The 20,738-nt window shown below is 32.4% G+C and overlaps 1 protein-coding gene across 2 annotated transcripts in view; it reads left to right on the top strand.

The window, feature by feature from the left end:
* Positions 1 to 20,738, top strand: part of Pkc53E (Protein C kinase 53E) — a 66,299-nt gene that overhangs the window by 35,316 nt on the left and 10,245 nt on the right. Inside the window, exons 3-5 of one of the 2 annotated variants that reach the window (XM_018507488.1) lie at positions 2,087 to 2,118; positions 2,210 to 2,292; positions 9,455 to 9,566. In XM_018507488.1, coding sequence (XP_018362990.1) covers positions 2,087 to 2,118; positions 2,210 to 2,292; positions 9,455 to 9,566 — 227 coding nt within the window. Of the gene's footprint in view, positions 1 to 2,086; positions 2,119 to 2,209; positions 2,293 to 9,454; positions 9,567 to 16,083; positions 16,193 to 20,738 lie in introns of both variants that reach the window. The other variant, XM_018507490.1, reaches the window with a different exon arrangement.

Here is a 20,738-nt window from a genome sequence, read left to right as displayed (position 1 = left end):
CTTTAATATCTTAAAATTAAACACTTCTTTTTTTTCAGTATATATAAAGTATATTAATATATTACACAACTAGTTCTTTTTCTTTTCAGATTTATTTAGATTTATTTAGATCATATGTATGAAAAAATAATTTTTCCGGATATATTAAATTTTATTTTTTAATATTGTGTAAAGTTTCTCTTGCTTTTTCTTTCTTTTATAAGTAACTTTTTTCTCTCAAAATTGACTAAATTTACATTTTAGGATAAAATTTGTATAATTAATAATAATTATAATGTTCTTTTTACTGTGTTACTAATGATATATTTAAATTTACATCTTTGTAATTTATGGAAATAATATCTGCATCAGTTTTATTCTACCAACCGAAAAATGGGAATTACAGAATTGTCATGAAATGCAAATATAATCCGTGACTAATTGGTATAACCACTCATAATCTTGTTACTGTGCACGATGCTATAAGTATCGCGTTACGTATTAGAAACCATACTTAATTCAAGGCACTTGGGTGATGTTAAAATTATTTTGGCAAAGTTGACGACGATCACGCGAACTCTTCCTTGGGACATAAATCGCTCGTGCAATTACTGTTCCACTGAGAATTCGCGAGAGGCAAATTATATTGTACTCTACAGCTGTAATGTGTCAAATTTCGTTTCATAATATCGAATGTAATATCTATTTTAGTTTTTAGTAGTATAGATCTGAAAACTCTATAAATATACTTATTTGCTTTATTATATTTAATTGAAGTGTTATTTTGATTTATATATACATATATTATATGTTTGAATTAAAATAAACTTTGTGATTTTTGCTGAGTCCAAAATTGAAAACTGATAGATTCAAAAGGGAAAATATTTCTAAACATTGAAAACATGAGCGTATTCAAATATTTATGTGGATATCACTTTTAAGAAAAAGTAGCATTTTAGTCGTATGTACCCATTTTGACGTAAGTATGTTTCCCTCTTTTTTGTTAAAATAATATTAGAAAAATGGAAAATATAGTGTTCCAATACTTTCATAAGATTATACGTTTACTAACATATTGATTGTTTATTGACGTTTTTATTGACATTTATAAGAGTACATACGAACTACTTTTTCAAATAATTGATTTATCTGTTTTTTGTTTATTTATAATTATTTCCACGTTATTTTGTAGATGAATTTGAATCCATGGTCTGGAATAACTTGAATATCAAACATTAAAAAAAAATGTTACAATGATATATTGTCAGTAAACTAGATTAGAAACATTATTTTATTTCCAATCTTATTATTGTTTACCTCTAGATTAGTCATATAATTGGTTCTACCTTACAAAAAGTTTCCTTTCTTTGGTTATAAACAAAAGTTATGAGAAGAAAATATAAATTAAATATAACATTATAAAATATAAATACAGAGCTACAATATAATGAATTACAGAAATTAATAACCATCTCTTGCTAGTTAGAAAGCAATTACTCACCCACGAAATATTACATCACGACCACGCCGTTCTACATTTTGCTTTGCCGAATAATATAACAGAATAAACAAACTGAGCAATAAACTGATGCAATTGAGTCAGACGAACCGTCTGCACAACTTAAATGCTATCTGTTAAATTTACTGTAATTAACCACAAACAGCGAATAGGACCCTTATATAATATTGAGTACTAGACCATATAGAGTCCGGTTACCTTCCCACACAGTCGATATGTCCAAAATACAGCATAGAGATATCCTAAAGATATATTTGAGATATGTGATATCTCTATGATGTATTTTGAACATTTCTGCTGTATGGGACTATGGGTTATATTATATGGGCTATACTGGGCTATACTATATACACTTTATGTAAAATTAACTTGTTTTAATGAACTCTCTTATTATGCAATGATTGATAATGCTATTTCTATATATTTCTAAGATAAATTTTTTTAATTATTGTGACATATTTTAGTTTATCCAATTTATAAGCGGTATCTATAAAACTTTCAGATATTTTTTGTTTACATTTGTAAATATTAATTTTTTTCACTTATGCAAAATATCCATTAACGAGTTTGTTCCGTTTCTTGTTGCAGGGGCTTCGGGAAACAGGGATATCAGTGCCAAGGTAAGAAAGTCAGACAGATCTCATCGGTTTTACTATTTGCCCAAGATGTTCTTGAGAAGGAAAACTAGGAACTGTTTCGCTTGTGTTTCAGTCTGTAGTTTCGTCGTTCATAAACGATGTCACGAATACGTGACCTTCACATGTCCGGGGGCCGACAAAGGAGCCGACTCGGATGTAAGTACCGATGTTATATTTAATTAATGCCGAATAATCTCTTCTCTTCACACCTTTCTTGCGCAGACTATCTTGCCTTTTCTTCCTTTTATCCTCAGCCAAGGTTTCTCTTTCACAGCTTTCGATGAGTATGAATTTCTGAATATAGATTTCATATGAAATTTCCTGTAAAAAAAATGTAATCTTCAAAGACTTGATGAATGTAAGATAAATCATATATGAAATTTAAGAACTAATCTAGTATCTATAGTAACGATAAATCATTTGTTAAATATATATATTTATGAACTATATTTTTACCATAATTTTTTATTTTTTATTTCTTTTATTTTATTAACTTCATATATTTTATGAAAAAAATTTTTTTAGTATAATACTAAACCATCACCACCAATGCTTCGTCTTTTACAGTCGAATTTTCAATTATAAATTTAAAAAAAATAATAAACTGCAGGATATTTGGTATTGCCTTTTAAAAAAATTTTAATAATGTTAAGATTATATGTGTATAAGAAAGAGAGAGAGAGGACGCCAGAATCCAATTATTTGTTTCATATTGCAAGGACAAATAAAAATCGTTCTTAAACACTATTATATTTAAATTTGTAAAAAGTAAATAAAGTACAATTCGGGTTCTATTGTAATAAAAACTTGTTAAAAGTTTCATAAGTATACAAGAATTTTTTCAGATTTTTAAAGTCCGAAACAAAAAATCTGTTATGACCTCAACAGATGTTTTTTTAGACATTTTGAAGATATTTTATGTCTCGTTTTTGAACATGCATGTGTCTGGGATACATTGAGTTGAAAGAAACGAAAGTTAAATAAAGTTTTTTTTTAATAATATCAAAAAATCTTTCAGTTATATGTTTCTTCTATTCTCCTGAGTTTTTGAATTTTTGAATGCACTATTAATTTGTCTTCTTATACAAAAGTTGTTTTGATTAAGTTTTATATTATTGCACTATAACGATAGTCCGAGGACGAGTCAAAACGTCAGAAGTATAACAAAAGTCTCTTTGTACCAGAAATAGGTCACCGAGAGTAGCTTGAAGGTTGGTCAAACTGGTCAGTAGAGTCAAATAACTGTTTGACATGTCAGCTTTTAAAGCTTCGTGCCTCGAGTAAGCACGTAGTTCATCATCGCAGCTCTTTGAATCTCAAAAAGTTGAGTGTTTCGTAAAAAGGCGGGTATACGTTCAAGATACATTAAATATTAATATGTTATTTTAATAAAGGGAAGCTCTCTCTCTCTCTCTCTCTCTCTCTCTCTCTCTACTAAAGATTTTTGGTTTGGTTATAGATGATATATTATATTTCCTGTGTAAAACGTCGCAGATTAAATTTGACTTTTGTAAATGATGGAAAACCAAATTTGCATGACAATGTTGCTTTAAAACCTATATCTTAATCTTTATAAAATATTACCATCTAACAACAAATGTGCCACAAAGTTATTTATGATGTTAAAAACTTGTGATTGATAAAATTATTAATTCTCCCTGAGATTGAGAAACTTTTTATAACGAAATTGTGATAAAATAATAAAGTATCATAATGTAATTACGTTATTATAACATAATTGATGTCGTGAAAAAATAGGAATGATAATTCATCGCTAAAAGAGTTACTATTTATAAAAAGAATAGCGAATAATAAAACTGAATTTTTTTCTTTATGTATATATTCTTTTTATTTCTCTCATTGTCCATTGTTTTCTTAATTTCTGACTCTATTTACAATCATAATTTTTATTAAAAAAGTTATTAATTGTAAAAAGTTAAAGTTGACGAAATACTCGAATTCCTTCTATACCTATATATTATAATCCTTGAACTACATTCGAGCGACAGTAATAAAATAAAGAAAAAAGGAATGCGCGCGCGAGTACATGACTGTGGAATTTTCATTACATTAGTTTGAACCGCAAAAGAGAGTCAAGTTCCGCGTGTGAACGTGGGAGAATGAGGTACGTGACGGCGTTTCACAAGCGTGGCGTTCAACTGAGTGTGCGCTAATTGGCTGCTGCACAGCTGCTAAACGCGTGTGAAACTGTCTCATCCTCGTAAGGTGCTAAAGGGTTGGGGAAGGGTAGCAGTACATATAATCAATATCGAGGTCATTTTCGAAGGCTGCGATAAATCGCACGCCGTCACCTTGTAAATGGATAATAATAACGTATACATAGCGCGCGTCAGTAATTCGTTCAGTCAATCTGCCCATAAGAAGGTAGCCTTTATTAATCTGACGTGCATTAGAAGAAGCGAACTAATTAGGTTACAAAATCACTAGAGTAGAGTCTTTTGAAAATTGCAACGTTGCAGATATTCACAGCGTCGTTTGCAAGAAAAATTTGCCTTGTTAGATAGTACACTTATTCAAATTATAAATGTATAAAAAGATTCTCGGAATTATGATAATTAGTAGGTACATAATTAACAATTGCACAAAAATATAAATATTGAGATACAATATTTATATTTTGATATATAGATGACAATAGGAATAAAAAAAAAGGTTATGAATTTAACAATAAAATATATTTTTAATTAGGTGATTTGCCGTAGGTTTTAAATACATTTCTTTCTTTGTGATTTTTTATTTATTTTTGTTTACTATGTTTGAATTAAGTTGCCAGTATCTATTAATAAATATTTCAGCATCTTTATTTGTTAATTAAAAAAACGATTAGTTTATTACAACTTTTGCGTTGGTATAAAAATTTCAGTATCAAGGGGATAAAAATTTCAAGATATAGGTATTATACATGGCACCGTTCGGTAAGCTATCTTCGAATTTCTTTACTGCCGAGATACGGAAAGCAATGTTTCTGTAAGAACACAGAAATTTATTGCACTAGATAGCCGTAGTATCTTTTTCATCTCTTAGCTGGTAAAACTTAACGTTGTTTAAAGAAACAACGAGTTAACGAGATTAGAACACAAGAGATAAGAGAAATGAAGTAAGAGGATCCTTGGCTAGGATAAAAAGAAAGAAATGAGAGAAACCATACCCGGGGGCTAAAAGCTTCTTTTCTCATATTTGTCTCGCACCGTGCTCACTGCCTATTGGCCTAAGCCACCGCGTCCTTTTGCGCTTCATTTAACCACGCTTGTAAGTCTGCGCAATGATTTTATCAAAACGACCAAATATATACAAGCGAACAATACATCGGGTAATATTGTTCCCGATGTATTCGTCTGAGAGGGCAAAACGTTTCCGGCTCGAAACAATTTCCCCCCGTAAAAACAGAGTTACATCTTCTTCACCATTCAATCACTCAGGAAACTGATAAAACTTTCCCTGATGGTAAAATATACCTTTCTTCTTTGATCGAATAAATATGAGTATACGTTGCATCCTCAGAAGTTTGACCTTAACCCCTATAGTTATTTACAACGCCAAAGTTTAATCGAGAACATTAATATTAGAAAAAAGTAAAGTTTAAATTGTTTGTTAATATAGAGTTAAATACATCCTACGTTTCTCCCCTACAGTTAAGAACGTCGACCTGAGAGGATGTTCTGGATGTTGTCATTTACTTTAGATAATTATGAAACTTTTAAAGATGATGTCAAAGAAGATTTTAATATTCGAGTCGTAAACGTTTTCCCTTTGTCGCGTTAGGAAAAAGTTTTACTTATCTTTAGGAGTTTCCAATGAACTAATCGAGAGTCCTCGCTATTTCCTTTTGATCCTGGGCGCTGACTTCTTGTCCTTCCTTCTATGCTTCTGCGCTTCAAATCCTTTCCACGCCTATTGATCCGCGCGAATATCGGCGATCATGGATTTCCCCATATAAGGTGCATAATGCATTTTCATTGTTGGACACAGGCTGCGACAAAGGAGAAAAGCGCGCGCATGTGAGCGAGCGTGGATAGCTTCTTTTTCTTTATTCTTTCTGTATAAGTCGCGCAGTTAACGTAGGAATAAAATCTGCGAAGTATTCCTACAATATATATATATATATATGTATAATAACATATATCATCAGCTTTATTGAATGATAATAGTGCACTAACGTTTCACGATATGTCATATTACTTTGTGAATCTATTGCAATGCACACATTTGAATCGAACTTTTATAAAACCGAATCTTCATTTCAGAGAAAGATTTTAATTCTTTATGAGTCATTTTTACATAACTATAGATAGTTATTAATTTTTTGATAATGCTTGGATGAGGCAATTTAGAAAATTTGTCAATATCAAAAATATTGATATTTATATTATTATACAATAAAAATATCTTGTGCAATATTAAACTATTTATAATGTTCATTTATTTTAATTAGGAAATAAAAATCTGAGCTAAGTATTGTCTAGAGGTTAAATAATTCAGAGTGTGAATTGTATATACATTTTGTAAATTCAATTCTGCAAACTGCGCACGGAAACCAATTTATTTACAATTGTGTATCAAGACCGAATATCGATTTCAGCGCACAGTTTGCAGGATTGGATATATGTATATAAAATTCACACCAAATTAAGCACTAAGCTCAGATGTATAAAGCTTTTATTTTTCAATTGAGTATTTACGTTACGGTATTAAAGACACTTTGTTTAATATTGTTTATTCATTGAATGTGAATCATTTTTTTATTACGATAGTGTGAAGAATATATCAAAATTACATAGATATTTATCAATTATATTTACGACGTTATAATTTGTTTCTTGATCTGCTTATTATTTTTGTTAAAAATGAAAATAGGAATAGATGATATGTGATGAAACTCGAATTTTATTTATGAACGACGCCTCTTTATCTGTAAGTGATTATACTGCACACATAACAGTCAGGATGATTTAACATTTCTCAGCCTCCACTCTGCGTTTCTGTCGAGAACGGTGACATCACTTTTCATTTGATAATGCTTCGACTGGACAGCCGTGTAATTTCTAATAGCAAGGTGGTTGCTAATAATGAACTACCGAGGAACGGACTAATCGAATTTGCGCCTCGACCGGCGAAACTTCTCGCCTGGCGAAGCGGAAGCACCCGTTTCCGCGGTGGCCAGAAGCATCGGAAGGCTTAATGCACTGGTTGCATGCCGGATTTGCGACAACCGCCAAACCCCACGAAACTTCCTGCGAGTTTGTTTCGATTTCCGCTATCCTATCCTCGAACATTATTTAGGAAACAGCGGTAGTAGCCGGCTTCGAGAAATTATGAGAACGCTGGTCGTAGGCTGTTGTTTAATCAGAACATTGTTTAATTATGTTTGGATTTAAAGCTGCGCCGTTGCGTAATTTTATATTGCAGTTTCGAGAAACACTGTCGATAATTTAAATCATTGTCAACCTCGAGCATGACATTCGATCGTTAATATAACTACAATAACTAACGGGAAGTCAAAGAAACATGTTTGATCGCCAAGCTTTAAAGAGCTTACAGATCTTTCTAAAGTAGTACTTTATTTTCAAGCAAGACTAAACTAGATTAGAAAACTTCTTTTTATAAGAAAATTTTTAAAGCTTGAGCAAGTTTAATGAACTTCGAAAGACTAATCTTTTCAATTTGAAGAATAATGCTTCGTTTTATTGAAGTTTGTTTAACGTAGTTACAACACTTAATCTTTCGATTTTGGAGAACATTCTTTATTTTAATCGGCTTAAACATTTAAGTATGCAGTAACAATAACTGCGTAAGCACTATAAAGGACGGCATTTCACGTGAAAATCAACAACTAGTAATCTTTCAAATAAAATTTCGAAAATATATATTTTCTGTATGCAGTAACAATAACTGCGTAAGCACTATAAAGGACGGCATTTCACGTGAAAATCAACAACCAGTAATCTTTCAAATAAAATTTCGAAAATATATATTTTCATTTATTATAATTAAGTGGAAAATGGGCTAGTAAGAAGAAAAATCTTATATTTTTTTCGGTCGAAGCGAATTTTGGTGTTAATGTTCATATGTAAATTTTTAAATACATTTTTCAGTTCTATAAACAGTATAAACTGCGCGCCGATTTGGTTTGTTGGATTTAAAATGCTATCTCTCTCTCTCTCTCTCTCTCTCTCTCTCTCTCTCTCTCTCTCTCTCATAAATTAAAGTTGGAATAATATCACAAATCACATTGATCATCAATCCAATAATAAACATTTTGAAACACTTTAAAAATTTATTATGAAAAATGTATTTGAAAATTTACATGAATATTATTATACGCATGAAGAGAGAGAGAGAGAGAGAGAGAGAGAGAGGGAAAGAGAGATTCGCTTCGATTAAATATAAAATTCTTTCTCTTATATGTATTTTTCTGTTTCATTTTTTATGTTGTTTGGAATGATATAAAAATAAATTATAAAAAAATTTCCATTTGAAAAAATTTCAACAAAAAATTGAATTGTAAAATTCATATTTTTATTTGTTGGCTATTATTTCTTATGTAATATGCTAATGAAATTTGAATAAAAAGATTAAATTTTTTTGCAATTCTAAGGTTTTTTAAAAAATGAGTTTTTTCCAGTATGTTTACATTTAACGCAAAATAACTTCTAATAAGAAATATACGCGTAAGAAGATTTAATTAAAATAAAGAGTATTGAGTAAGTTTTATTATTAGGAAATTTTTTTAACACTTTCAGATCATAAAACTAAAAAATATGTTATTAGTTGTAAGTATATATGTATATAACTTATTTAAAACAGCGCATTTTTTGATTTTGAGCTTTCCAGAGCTCAATGCCAAAATCTGTAGCTTGACAATCAAATGTTAAAAACTACATATTGAACAAGTAACTGTTAAACGAGTGAAGAAAATCTCCCATCACATTTAAAACTTTTTAAAATATATTCTAAGTTCTCCAAATAGATTCGAAAGATAGATAAAAATTAATGCTCTTTTCAGTAATTAGACTGAGTTCAATCTCGCTTGAAATGATCATCCTATCCTATAATAGATTCAGTAAGCCGATTTTAGAAATTTTTTATTCGGCAAGTTCTAAATTTCACTAGGTTAGATGGTAATTATTCGACCTTAAACGTATCGCATTATGCTTAACTGGGAAATCCAGCGATCTGGCCGATTTGTTCCTACCGTTATCATTACGTCACCACGATTACAATTCCCTTCCTTCTCGTCATCATCATTAAGCCCAAAAGTCTGCGTGTGTGTGCACGGTGTAATGGTGTAATAACGCAGGACACGCGGACGAAGCACCAATTCAAGCAACACACCTACAACAGCCCCACCTTCTGTGACCACTGCGGTAGTCTTCTCTATGGTGTCATCCACCAGGGCATGAAGTGCCAAGGTATCATATGATGAACAAAAAAGAAAACGAAATCAATGAAAACTAAAAAACGCACATCTCAGACTCAAACACGCAATCTACACGCTTAGAGATACATTTCTTTCAGAAACAGTTATTCAATGAGGATGACACGTGCACACCAGATAATACACACACACACACACACACATACACAGCTATACAATGTACAGTACACTAGTTACACATTTTTCTTTTTCTTTCTGTTTTCTTGGCCCAGCGTGGTGTTGCTTTGTCTTCGTATTGTATTCCTGTATAGTATTTCTTGGTCTATCTCTTGCTCTCTCTCTCTCCTTTTGTAAATAATACTCGCTGTAAATATTTCTCCGTATCTTCGTCACAGGTGGATGTTAGAAAATCCGATTAATCGCGTTAACAACGATCGCAGATGAACGCCGCAGTGGACAATTGCCCTCCCTGTTCGCTCGCGTTCCGATGTATCTGCTAATGCGATTAGCGGCGCTTTTAATCATGTACACGGTACATCCTTCGACGTGGATTTTGCACTGATATTGTATAGTCTGTTAGGTGGCTTTTGTGCGCATTAACTGCGTCTCTCTATCAGCAGGAGACGATTCACATGTGGCTGTGTGTGTATGCGCGCGTGTGATGTGTTATGTGTGAATTGTTACGTCTAACTTGCATAAGATTTATGCACTGTGAAAGGGATATTATTTTATCACAGTGAACTGCCTTGCACGGCAAGAAAAGGCAAGGAGAAAAGGAGAGAGAATATAATTATACATAAGTAAAATCCGGTGACAGGGCTGTAAACAGAAGAGCGAAGGATAATATTAAAGAAAGGTCACATTGAAGGAAATGTGACTAGATCTCACGTTTCTAATGTCTCTCTTGTTCTCTCCTTATCCTTTATTAAGGAGTGCACCTTATCCAATTTTTACATATTTTCCTTTTGTTGCTTTCCTCGAATATCAAAGTGCGTATAACACGACCCTTTGTGCTTAATATCTCCTATAATTTAATATTCGGTTCACACTTATTCGAGATGTATATATCCACATCTGCGCTCGGCTCGGGAAGTTAGTGCTTCAAAAGGATGCTTTTTGTCGATAATTGGATGAATTTATCTTTGAATATTTAGGCCGGTACATCAGGTGTTCTCAACGACATGAAAGAAAAGGAAAAAAAAAAGGAAAAAGAGAGTTCGCTTTGACAATTAGTACGCGAGCCGAGCTACGTCGAAAGCGCATTTATAGTCATCGATGTCGAGCGCGAGTTATATTTTTCTTTCTATGGAATTTCCCCTTTCATCGAAATTGTGTAGATAATCCTTGTACAGTTATAGTGTGAAAAAAAAATTATTCAACAGGACTATCAGTTTACCGATATGCTGACCAAGTTTGCATCTATTAAATAATATATGTGCAATCGTTTTTGTTTATTTATGATCTGTATAAATGTGTGGATGTGTGTTGTTGCGCGCGTGTGTACGTGTGCATGATGGATGATAAAATTCTATATATGCCTAAGAAGGAAGATAGAAACTAGAAGCCAAGTTTACGAATATTTTAATATGTTAGACCGGTATAATATTTATAAAAAAAATTAGTAAGGTTATTCCAAAAACGCAGTATTTAAATAATTACGTGAATATTATCGAAAACAATATTGAAAAGATTCTAAAATTTTTAACTATATATTTTTTAAGCGTTCTTCTCTCTACTTTTCTTTCTCGTGATGTTCTTAGGCGTATGTAGATTGATGATCTTCTTACCATTCTGTGTCTTTTTCACTGTCACGAGTTTCTGCCGTTGCACCGTAACTGCACAAAAGTCGTGCACTTTTCTGCTGTATTTTCTTGATGTGATTTTCGCTGTATCTTCTCGATGTGATTCTTCAGTGTATTTCCACAAGTCGTTGACGTCATTCTTCGTTTACATCTTTTTTTTCTTTCTCATTCTTTGCGTGTTTGTCCTAAAACAATATGATATTTCTCGTGTGTTTCACAATTTATTCACGTTTGAAACTCTTTATTTCCTTGATAGTTCGCGATGTTCTTGTGTGTCTTCTTAATACGTATGTCTTAATTTGACCCAGTGAATTATCGATTTCTCAATATTACTCACGATTTATCGACAATTTAATTTCTGACTCGGTCGTTGCTCGGTCATGATATTTTAAATTACTTATTTGTAACTGAAGTTCGCGGCTACGATTTTCCAGACCCAACTATTCTCTCAAAAGAATTTCGTAAGTATGAAACAACTTACCATTTGTGAATTTAACTTAGCGTTCATCTATAAACAATTTTGTTTTTTCTTCGCGTTAAGAAAAATTGATGTAGTAAAATTTTTTATAATTTTAACTTATAATGAATCAGTTAATTCCTTGATCAAGAAATTCTTTGTTTTATTATCCTTTTATTCATTCTATCAAAGATTTAAAAGCAAAGTTTATCTAAGTAGAGGAATCATACTGTAAGTTTTTAGTTTTAAGTTGGAAAATAACTGTTTATTATTACAAAATTGCGAATCTCTTAATTAAATTTATAATTTCAAAATTAAATGCATATACATAATTTAAAATAAAGAACGATATAACATACGTATAAAAATATACAACCTTGATCATAATATAACATCCTTAATTTAATACATTTTCTTAAGAAACTTCTAATGCTTGCAACGTAATAATGAATAAATAATTATGATACAGAGAAGTGCTTATAAAATCGAAAATAAAACTTGAAGTCTGTATTTTAAGAAACTTTAATATTAATTGAGTGGAATTATTAATTTTCTGATAGCGGATGACAAAGTGAGGACCTGCAAAATTGATGTAGAAAATCTAGTTTCCGGAGTTACACGGAGTGAAGCAGTTGACATAGTTCAATAAAAAGCGTGTGAAAGTTTAAAGTTTCCTCTTCAAAGTAAAATATACTTTTGCGGAACTCGAAACGATAATTTTTTCGCTGAGTTATGTCAATTTGAAAAAAGATACAGCTTTAGCTATAAGTATGTATTGTAAAGCATCTTCAATTTGTTGCATTTTCTTAGAAAAGGCGGTAATAAAATCTGAAGAAAAAAACTAATCAAATGTTTGAAATGTTTTATACAAATCAATATTAATTTTTATTAAAACTAATTTTTAATTTATTTTTTAAATATAAAACGTTTATATGTCAATTTGTGGAAGTGCTTTATGTACTTTTGACCGAGACTGTGTAGATTAAACATTTCCATTGTATGTGAATGAATGGATAAAGAGCATAATAGATACCTTATATAGCTAGCTTTTCCTTCATAGATTATCTCATGTGATTCGCTTTTATGCTCCTCGAGCACGTTTATCATTTCTTCGTTGTGTTGAGCAAAGCCATCGCGTTTCGCTAATCTTTTCACGGCGATCAGCGGCACGCGAACCGCAATTTTGCACTTTGTCGATGCAGCGATAAAACCAGCACGGATTAATTCAGCCCTTACAAGAGGCGAACTTAAAGGAGCATCTTTTGCGATGGTGATTGTTCGATTAAGTCCGATTAGCAGAAGCATGATGATTCGCGCATTCAGTTGTTCAAGCAACGGTTTAACAATTTATTGTGTAAAAATGAGTACAAAAAGGAAATGAGTACAGAAAAAGAGGGACTGGCACAATTCCAGGATATATATGGCGCATTGTATCGTCTAATTTCTTCATTTCTAGCTACTAGGTTTCTTCTTTCTTAAAATTAGCTACATTCCGTTCGTATTGTCGTTTTTATTGTCGTCGACGAAGGAAAGATGAAGACAATGATTCTCTATAAGTTTTTTAAGTATACCCACATTCTATATTTTGTGGCCGGGGTTCTATTTCAGATTGCTAAAAATGCTGCGATTGGACTCTTTATAATCATTTCTGTTGTGAGAATCTCGATATTGTTCAGCGTTGTCAGTCTTCGCGTCAGTTTCAAATAATTTTCATCGTAATAAGAAACTGATATTTAATACATGCAAGTATATTTTTATGTTTCTACGTAAAGAATGCATCTTACAGGATAATGGATGGATAGTGACGTCTGTCGTATTTTTATCAGATCAGTACAATAAATTATTTATAAATAAATATAAATATAGAAAAATAATTTTATGTAAACATGAATGTAGAAAAACGTTTGTGTAAACATTAAAATAATATTTATAAAAGATAGATGTAAAAGAATACCATGAAGATAGATTGATGTTGTATATTATACAAAATTATATTTGCCAGATTTGAAAAAACATTCATACAACTTCAAATAGAAAAGATCATTAAGGAGCGTAAAATTTCTTAATGCAGTTAGAAAGCAGTTATAATGTACGGTACTTCGCTTATAATCCAGTTTTGAGGATAATTTTTTGATACTATAAAGAACGCGCTATGTATTTTATCTTTATATATTTAGTTACGCTTTTATTTCACACAATTTTAATGTTCTATTTAAGCCCTTGGCCTTATCATTTTATGTGATGAAAATATAATTCGAGATTCCAAGAAATTTCTTTTTCTCTGACAATTTCTTTTTTGAACTGGATTATAATCAGTAGCAAGTAGAGAGAGTGAAGCTCTAACGAAGGTACCCAGGTGCACTTAGGCGATATTCGCGGATGCATTCGTAAGGCCGTGCTGTGACAAAGGTCTCGTCTTTTTACGGAAAATGTCGGTAAAGGATTTTCTCAAAAGACGAGCTAGCACACGTCAAGAAGAGAGAAAGGCAGGAGCAAAAGACTGGCGTGGAAATTAATTAAACGATTGAGTCTACGGCCCGGAAGAAAAGGCTGGAAAACGGAAGCGAGAGGCCTGACGTTGCACAAAGGTCTTTTGTGCATCGTGAAAAAGAGAAAACTGCTTTCTTCAAAGAAGCCTCTATACAATGCTATTGAATTAAATTTCATCAGTACTAGTTTGAAAAATTCAGTAGCTTATATTTATAGGATCTTGTATATATCTTGAATGATAGATTTTTATTTGTGTTGCTTCTACATCGTGAAAGAGAACATGGAAAATAATTAAATTTCATCAGTACTAGTTTGAAAAATTCAGTAGCTTATATTTATAGGATCTTGTATATCTTGAATGATAGATTTTTATTTGTGTTGCTTCTACATCGTGAAAGAGAACATGGAAATATGTATTGCTTGATGTGTAACTTGAGATTAAGATGTAATAATTTCTATTTATCTCTTATGCAATAGAAAAGATGAAGCGGAATATAGTATATTATCTCATTATAAATTTAATTATTTGTTGATTATATTCTTGCATGAGAATTTATTTAGAATTTTTAATCAGATTATCAAAATTTTATTGATCCCTCATCATTGGTAGATATTGACTACAGTTAATACTGCATTTTTCTACTGATGTTTTTTTCCACTGAGAGCTTTGAGTGAAAGCCTTTCCTGCACCGGATCCAAGAATAACGCAACTATTGACCACACAGGCTCGATAATAACTGATGATAGTCTGCCCACGTCGATATCTCGTGAAACTGATTTTTATAGTCTTTTATGCAAGGGAAAATATTCATAGTAACGACAAATTTCCAATTGACCGTCGTGCATGCCACGAGTTGCGCGCAACCTTTCAGGACTGCACAAGTAATGTCTCGTTAGGGAATTTTCGTGTTACATTGTGTGTTATTCTATTGTTTTGAGTCTTCTCGCGTGTCTTACCGTGAAATTGCACTTTTCTTCGTGCAGTTGGAAAAGCTCGTTGAAATCGTTTGTATTCACGATACATTCAATTTGAGAGGTAGTTACATTTTGAATATATGACATGTAACTTGTACACATATTGAAGAATGCGATTGCATAACATTCTCCAAGGTTGTACGTGACGATGACTGCTTTTTCATAAAGCGTTTCGCAATAATTATTTTTTTGGAATTACAAAATGATTAAATTCTCTGACTACAACACAAAAACACAGGGATGGTTTATTTTGCACCATTGTCTGTATTGTGCCAGGTTCCGTTTGAGTTTACGTCAAAGCAAACAGTAAAATTCTTGCAAACAGTAAATTCATTTTATGGCTAAAACGAGAACCGTTTGCTTTGTATGCCGGTTAGGAATTTGGCACATACAGAACATTTAGATTTATAAATCGTATCCACAAGCGTATCAATATTTATAATAACTTAGACTCTGTAAAAGGAGTCCAGTTGCACCTGTGCGGCACACTCTCATTAACGACGTTCATCGTGATCGTGTGCGCCACCTTGTCCTTAATGTTCATCATCACGTGGTCCACGTGCACGTATCCTCTCTTGTTGCTTCTGCATCACCTCAGCTTTTGGGAAAAGATCGCAAAAAAGAAAAGAACAAAAACAAGTTTTAGGGTTTAAGTGGGAAAGGGGAAAAAGAGAGAATGGGTTTAATGTCTTTTTCCCGGAGCTGGATGTCCCGCTTTGGGGTATCGATCGGCATATAGCCATCGTCCGCCTTGATTTCTCCGTCACACAGAATCAGACCACAAATGAAGGACCGGGCTTCCCCGGGCCCCTATTTCTTGTTCCCAGGCGAGCCAAAAGCACAAATGGGAGGTTTTCACGTACCTGACGCCGACCTTCTGCGACCACTGCGGCTCGATGCTTCACGGTATCGCCCATCAGGGACTCAAGTGTTCAGGTAGTTAAAAAGCTAAGAAATCAAATCACGTGTCAACAACACGTCAAATCCATCAAACGGTCAGATATCTCGCACATCAATCCCGCTCCTCCACCATTACCATTAATTCCAGTCATAGCTTCACAGGAATTTGACCATCTGGGTTGCCCGAATATCTGTCCCGGCAGGATGATCGATTTGACGGGTAGGCCGAAATTCAGATATCGATTTTAGTCCCGGAGTATTAAATAGCCCGCGATTTTCATGTTGTGACATAATAAAATGCCATGTAAGAGATATACAGTAACATATACAATTCAATGATATGATCCGATAATATGAGTAAAGGTGATGACAGGACACTTATAATATTGATGTTGTTACGTAGTGAAAGAACAATCGCGTTACAGTTTCGCTAAAGCGTTTTAATAGATAGTAGATATTGGTATTATGAAGGGTAAAGCGAAAGAGAGAAAGAAATGCCGATAAAAAAGAATATCGAAAATCCATCGATGGTGCGAACGGGTAATTCGTTATACCGCTATTAATAGCTAACGTATCAATATCGCGCTTTTCGTTGCGCTCGTTTCGTGCACTTCGGAGACCCAATTGTAAGCTTTTTAGATTACGAGGCCACGCTTTCGAGCAGTATAAAAAAAAATACTCGACAAGTCTTCTTTGTTTTTTTCATCTCGTGGTGCAATGAATCGCTTTAAAATAATCATGGTTAATTTAGCACGGTACAAAAAGAATTGATACTTCTAGTTCCAACATAAATAAATCATTGATTAGTCGTTAACGTTAACCTTTATCCAAAGATTCAAAATTTTATTAAATTGCAATATTATTTGCAAGAATGTATAGAAACGGGTTTTTATTTCTATAGTGTATAAAGAAAAAAAAACAGTAATAACTGCATTATACTTTAAAAAATTAAAGTGGAAATTCATGTTTGATTTTTTAGTTTTTACTCTCTCTTATAGGCTATATTTATTTAAGCTTTTTTATTTATAATAAATGATTTGAGATTGATTAATGATTTTATGTAGCATTTTATTTACGTTCTTTTTTGCTAAGATATGATTCCTTAAAAGTTCCTTAAAAGTTTTCAAATCAAACAATTTTTTATTTATCGCTATTTTTCATAAAATCTTTGAATTTGTATTAATTACTAAGTAAAAAAAAGATGTATTATTTTTATTGAAAATATGATTAAAATTTTATTTGAGCATAAATGAATACAGCCTAAGAAATAAAAAAATTCGCTCAATCTCCATTTTAAATGTGTCAAACGAATTGATCGAATGTTCGCGTGGGAATATTGAGTAGAAATAGATGTTGAGTTGAACTCAACTAGGGCGGTATCGACTTCAGAAGTAACAAATGTTTCTTGAATTTTCTTTGTCGCTCGTGACATCCCTTGAAAAAACAAGCTTCGAAAATGCATGAATCAAGTGATTCGAAATTTCGTATTTCTAGTCGCTTTTGTATCAAAGATAGATTCAGGATCGTGTGTCTGCGAAGACCGTTTGCTCAACATCTCGCTCGGATCAGTCACTTTGTTCAAACAGACGGATACAGCCTCGAGGCGTGGTTTTACATTTATAAATCAATCACTAATATTTGAGAAACTCTAACGTGAAATTATCAGCGGATCTTACGTAAAATTCCAACATTTGTAAAAAAATCGAAACACATAATATACAAATTCTTTAAAAATACTTCTGACAAAATTCAGAAAATATGTACATACAATAATAATCGAATCGTGTTATATATAACTATTTTATTTGTGTTTCTAAATTCTGACATATATTTTAATTCTTATATATATATTTTTGTTTGTTAAAAATATTCCGAAAAGTTATGGATGTACTTTCAATATATGTACAATTTTTTTTTTATAAAACAAAGGTTTCTTTCAAAATTATATTACCGATTATATGACTCGCGTTGCTCTGTATTTTCACGAATTTCTCTCTAGTTTCTCGTTTTCGTGGTTGCAATAGTCTTTGTGTCGTTACGACTGTTGAAAGTCGAATAAATTCCACGAGACGAACGTTATTTACCTAGCACCTCAAGGTAATAACGTATGCATAGCTCGGCTAGAAAACGACGTATTTTTTTTGTCGCCTTTGTTGTGTTTAAGTCACCAAGCAAGCCGTTCTAAAATTGCGATGTAACAGTCTTTTATTTGAATTATATACATCGCGAATACAAATTTCACTTATAATTGTGAATACATATGTCACAGTGCAAAATGTATACGTGCAAATAATGCTATGATTAATAACAATATGTGATGAAACTGTAGGGATTTCCTATATATTGTACATTTAACAAATAGAAGAGTCTGTTGGCTTGATTTATCGGAGCAATCAATTTGATTATAGAAATTTAATTATGGAATACGAGCGCGGAAATCCAACGAATATAGTCAATTGTTTTTATCGCTAACTTTGTTAACAGAAACCATTCAAGAATCGACAAAGAAACGAGAGATATTTATAGTGTGATAGAAAATATATTGTGTACATACTTTTTTCATAAAAAAGTATATCTTTCATGAAAAAGAAGTTATGCCTTTCAAATTTAGCAAAAACGATGCATAATACTAATTATTTTTAAATTGTTCCGTGCAAATTGAAACAAATTGAAGTTTAAGAAATTAATTAGATTGCTCATTCTTCTTTAGCAGGATTCTAAAGTTGTCAAAGCTTCGTATTTTTAATCTAAGAACGTTTTTAATTTTTGTTAAGAATAAGATAAAAATATATAGGTTATAAAAATAGTTTTTAGCTAAATATAAATATTGATATTTGAAATTTGAAATATCCGTTTAGCGAAAAAAGAATAAACGTAATATTGTTTAAACTATTTAATTCATAATTTTTTAGTCACAATTTGAAATATAAGGTACAATTTCCAATGGATATCTTCGATAATAGCTTTAATTACCATAAATAAACTTAAAGATCATTTCTGTGAATTTTTACAGCATTATAAAGATCCGAGTTTTCCAATATCGTATCGTTTTCAACATTGATCGGAATAATAAGATACGTGAATTTAAATTTGAGAGCATCTTAAAAAATATGGAACGCACACAACATTGTACTGCTTACTATCTTAAACGTCTGCAGATCTCACTTTAAAAACCAGAGTGCTTGACTTGAATGTGGTTCACTTTTTGCGCTTCGACATTCGCGTCTCGGGTCTTACACGAGCTTTAGACCGCGTAATCATCCCTCTCGATGCACTCGAAAGAAGCATCCTCTTACCGAAGAGAAGACCCACCACCTCACGTTCGAAGTGCTTGTAGTTCGCTATCTCTCACCGTCGCCTCTCGCCTTGCGAGCTCTGGAAAAGCTTCCGGACGACGAGATGCACGATTACACGCCGACTGACACAGAAAACGTGTACCGGGCGACACTGATGTATTTCGCCGTGAATTTTACACGCGACGACAGTGGCACAGAAACGTACACCAGGCGTCACGGTGACGCGATGAGATACGTGCCATTTGCACGCTCTATGTTTTCTTTTTTTTGGAAAAATAAGGGGAAACACATCCACATCTCATCAGGAATCCTTCCCTGCTTAGGAACCCTCTTAAATGCATGAAACATCTTCCGTACGAACATCACTCAACTGCAATGAAACCTAATCGACTGCAACACTTTGTAATTTGAACGAGTATAATGTACTTGGAACAATAGTATACAATAATTTACACCTGTTCAACGGTAATAGAATACAACGTTAACGTAATCATTATTGATCTTACGTAGGTATACCTTTAACCTTGATACATTTTTGATTGTGTTATCACATGACTGTACTACACATAATTAATATCGTATTGCTGCTACGCGCTGCTCGGTTTCCTCCACATTCTCACTGGACAGCGACCGTCTTGTGCCTATCCCCGACGACAAAGCGCAAGCAGAGAAACGTATTTTAATATATCACTCTCCATTCTTCGCCTATTCACTCGTCGCTTATTCACACGGCGCGTTCTAACCCCACGTCGTGTATCTCACTGGGTGTTGAACACCCACCGATGCGCCGTCACACGCATCTCTACCAGTGTATTACATATGTATAGATTGTATATATACACCATTTAACACAGCACTTTCTTGGACGAGTAATTATTATTATTATTATAACTATTAAAATGATGTAATTACGTAATTAATGTGGTATGAATTGCGATTTTACATAATGATATATGTACGCGTGCATACAGTGAAATTCTCAATAAGTGATATTTAATTGGATTAATTAAATTTGTTACGAATTATTCTCCTAAATCTCCTCTGACTTTAATTGTAGCAATAGTTTCTTCGTCAGTTTTGAATTCGATTTCTCTCAAAAATTTCCGAAGAAGTGTTCATTACATTTAAGTTTTTAATTTTTTACGCAAATGTTACCTTGGTAATTAAATCTTAAGTTCAAAGTTCAAAAAAATAAAGTTTAAATGAATAACGAAACTTTCTTTATTTAGTTGCGTATACTAGCGACGTTTACTTATTAAAGAATTTACGTTTCTTGGTGTTTTACC

This window comes from Trachymyrmex cornetzi, unplaced genomic scaffold, assembly GCF_001594075.2.
Source record: "Trachymyrmex cornetzi isolate Tcor2-1 unplaced genomic scaffold, Tcor1.1 scaffold24, whole genome shotgun sequence".
NCBI lineage: Eukaryota > Metazoa > Arthropoda > Insecta > Hymenoptera > Formicidae > Trachymyrmex > Trachymyrmex cornetzi.
This window is presented reverse-complemented; position numbering and strand designations above follow the sequence as displayed.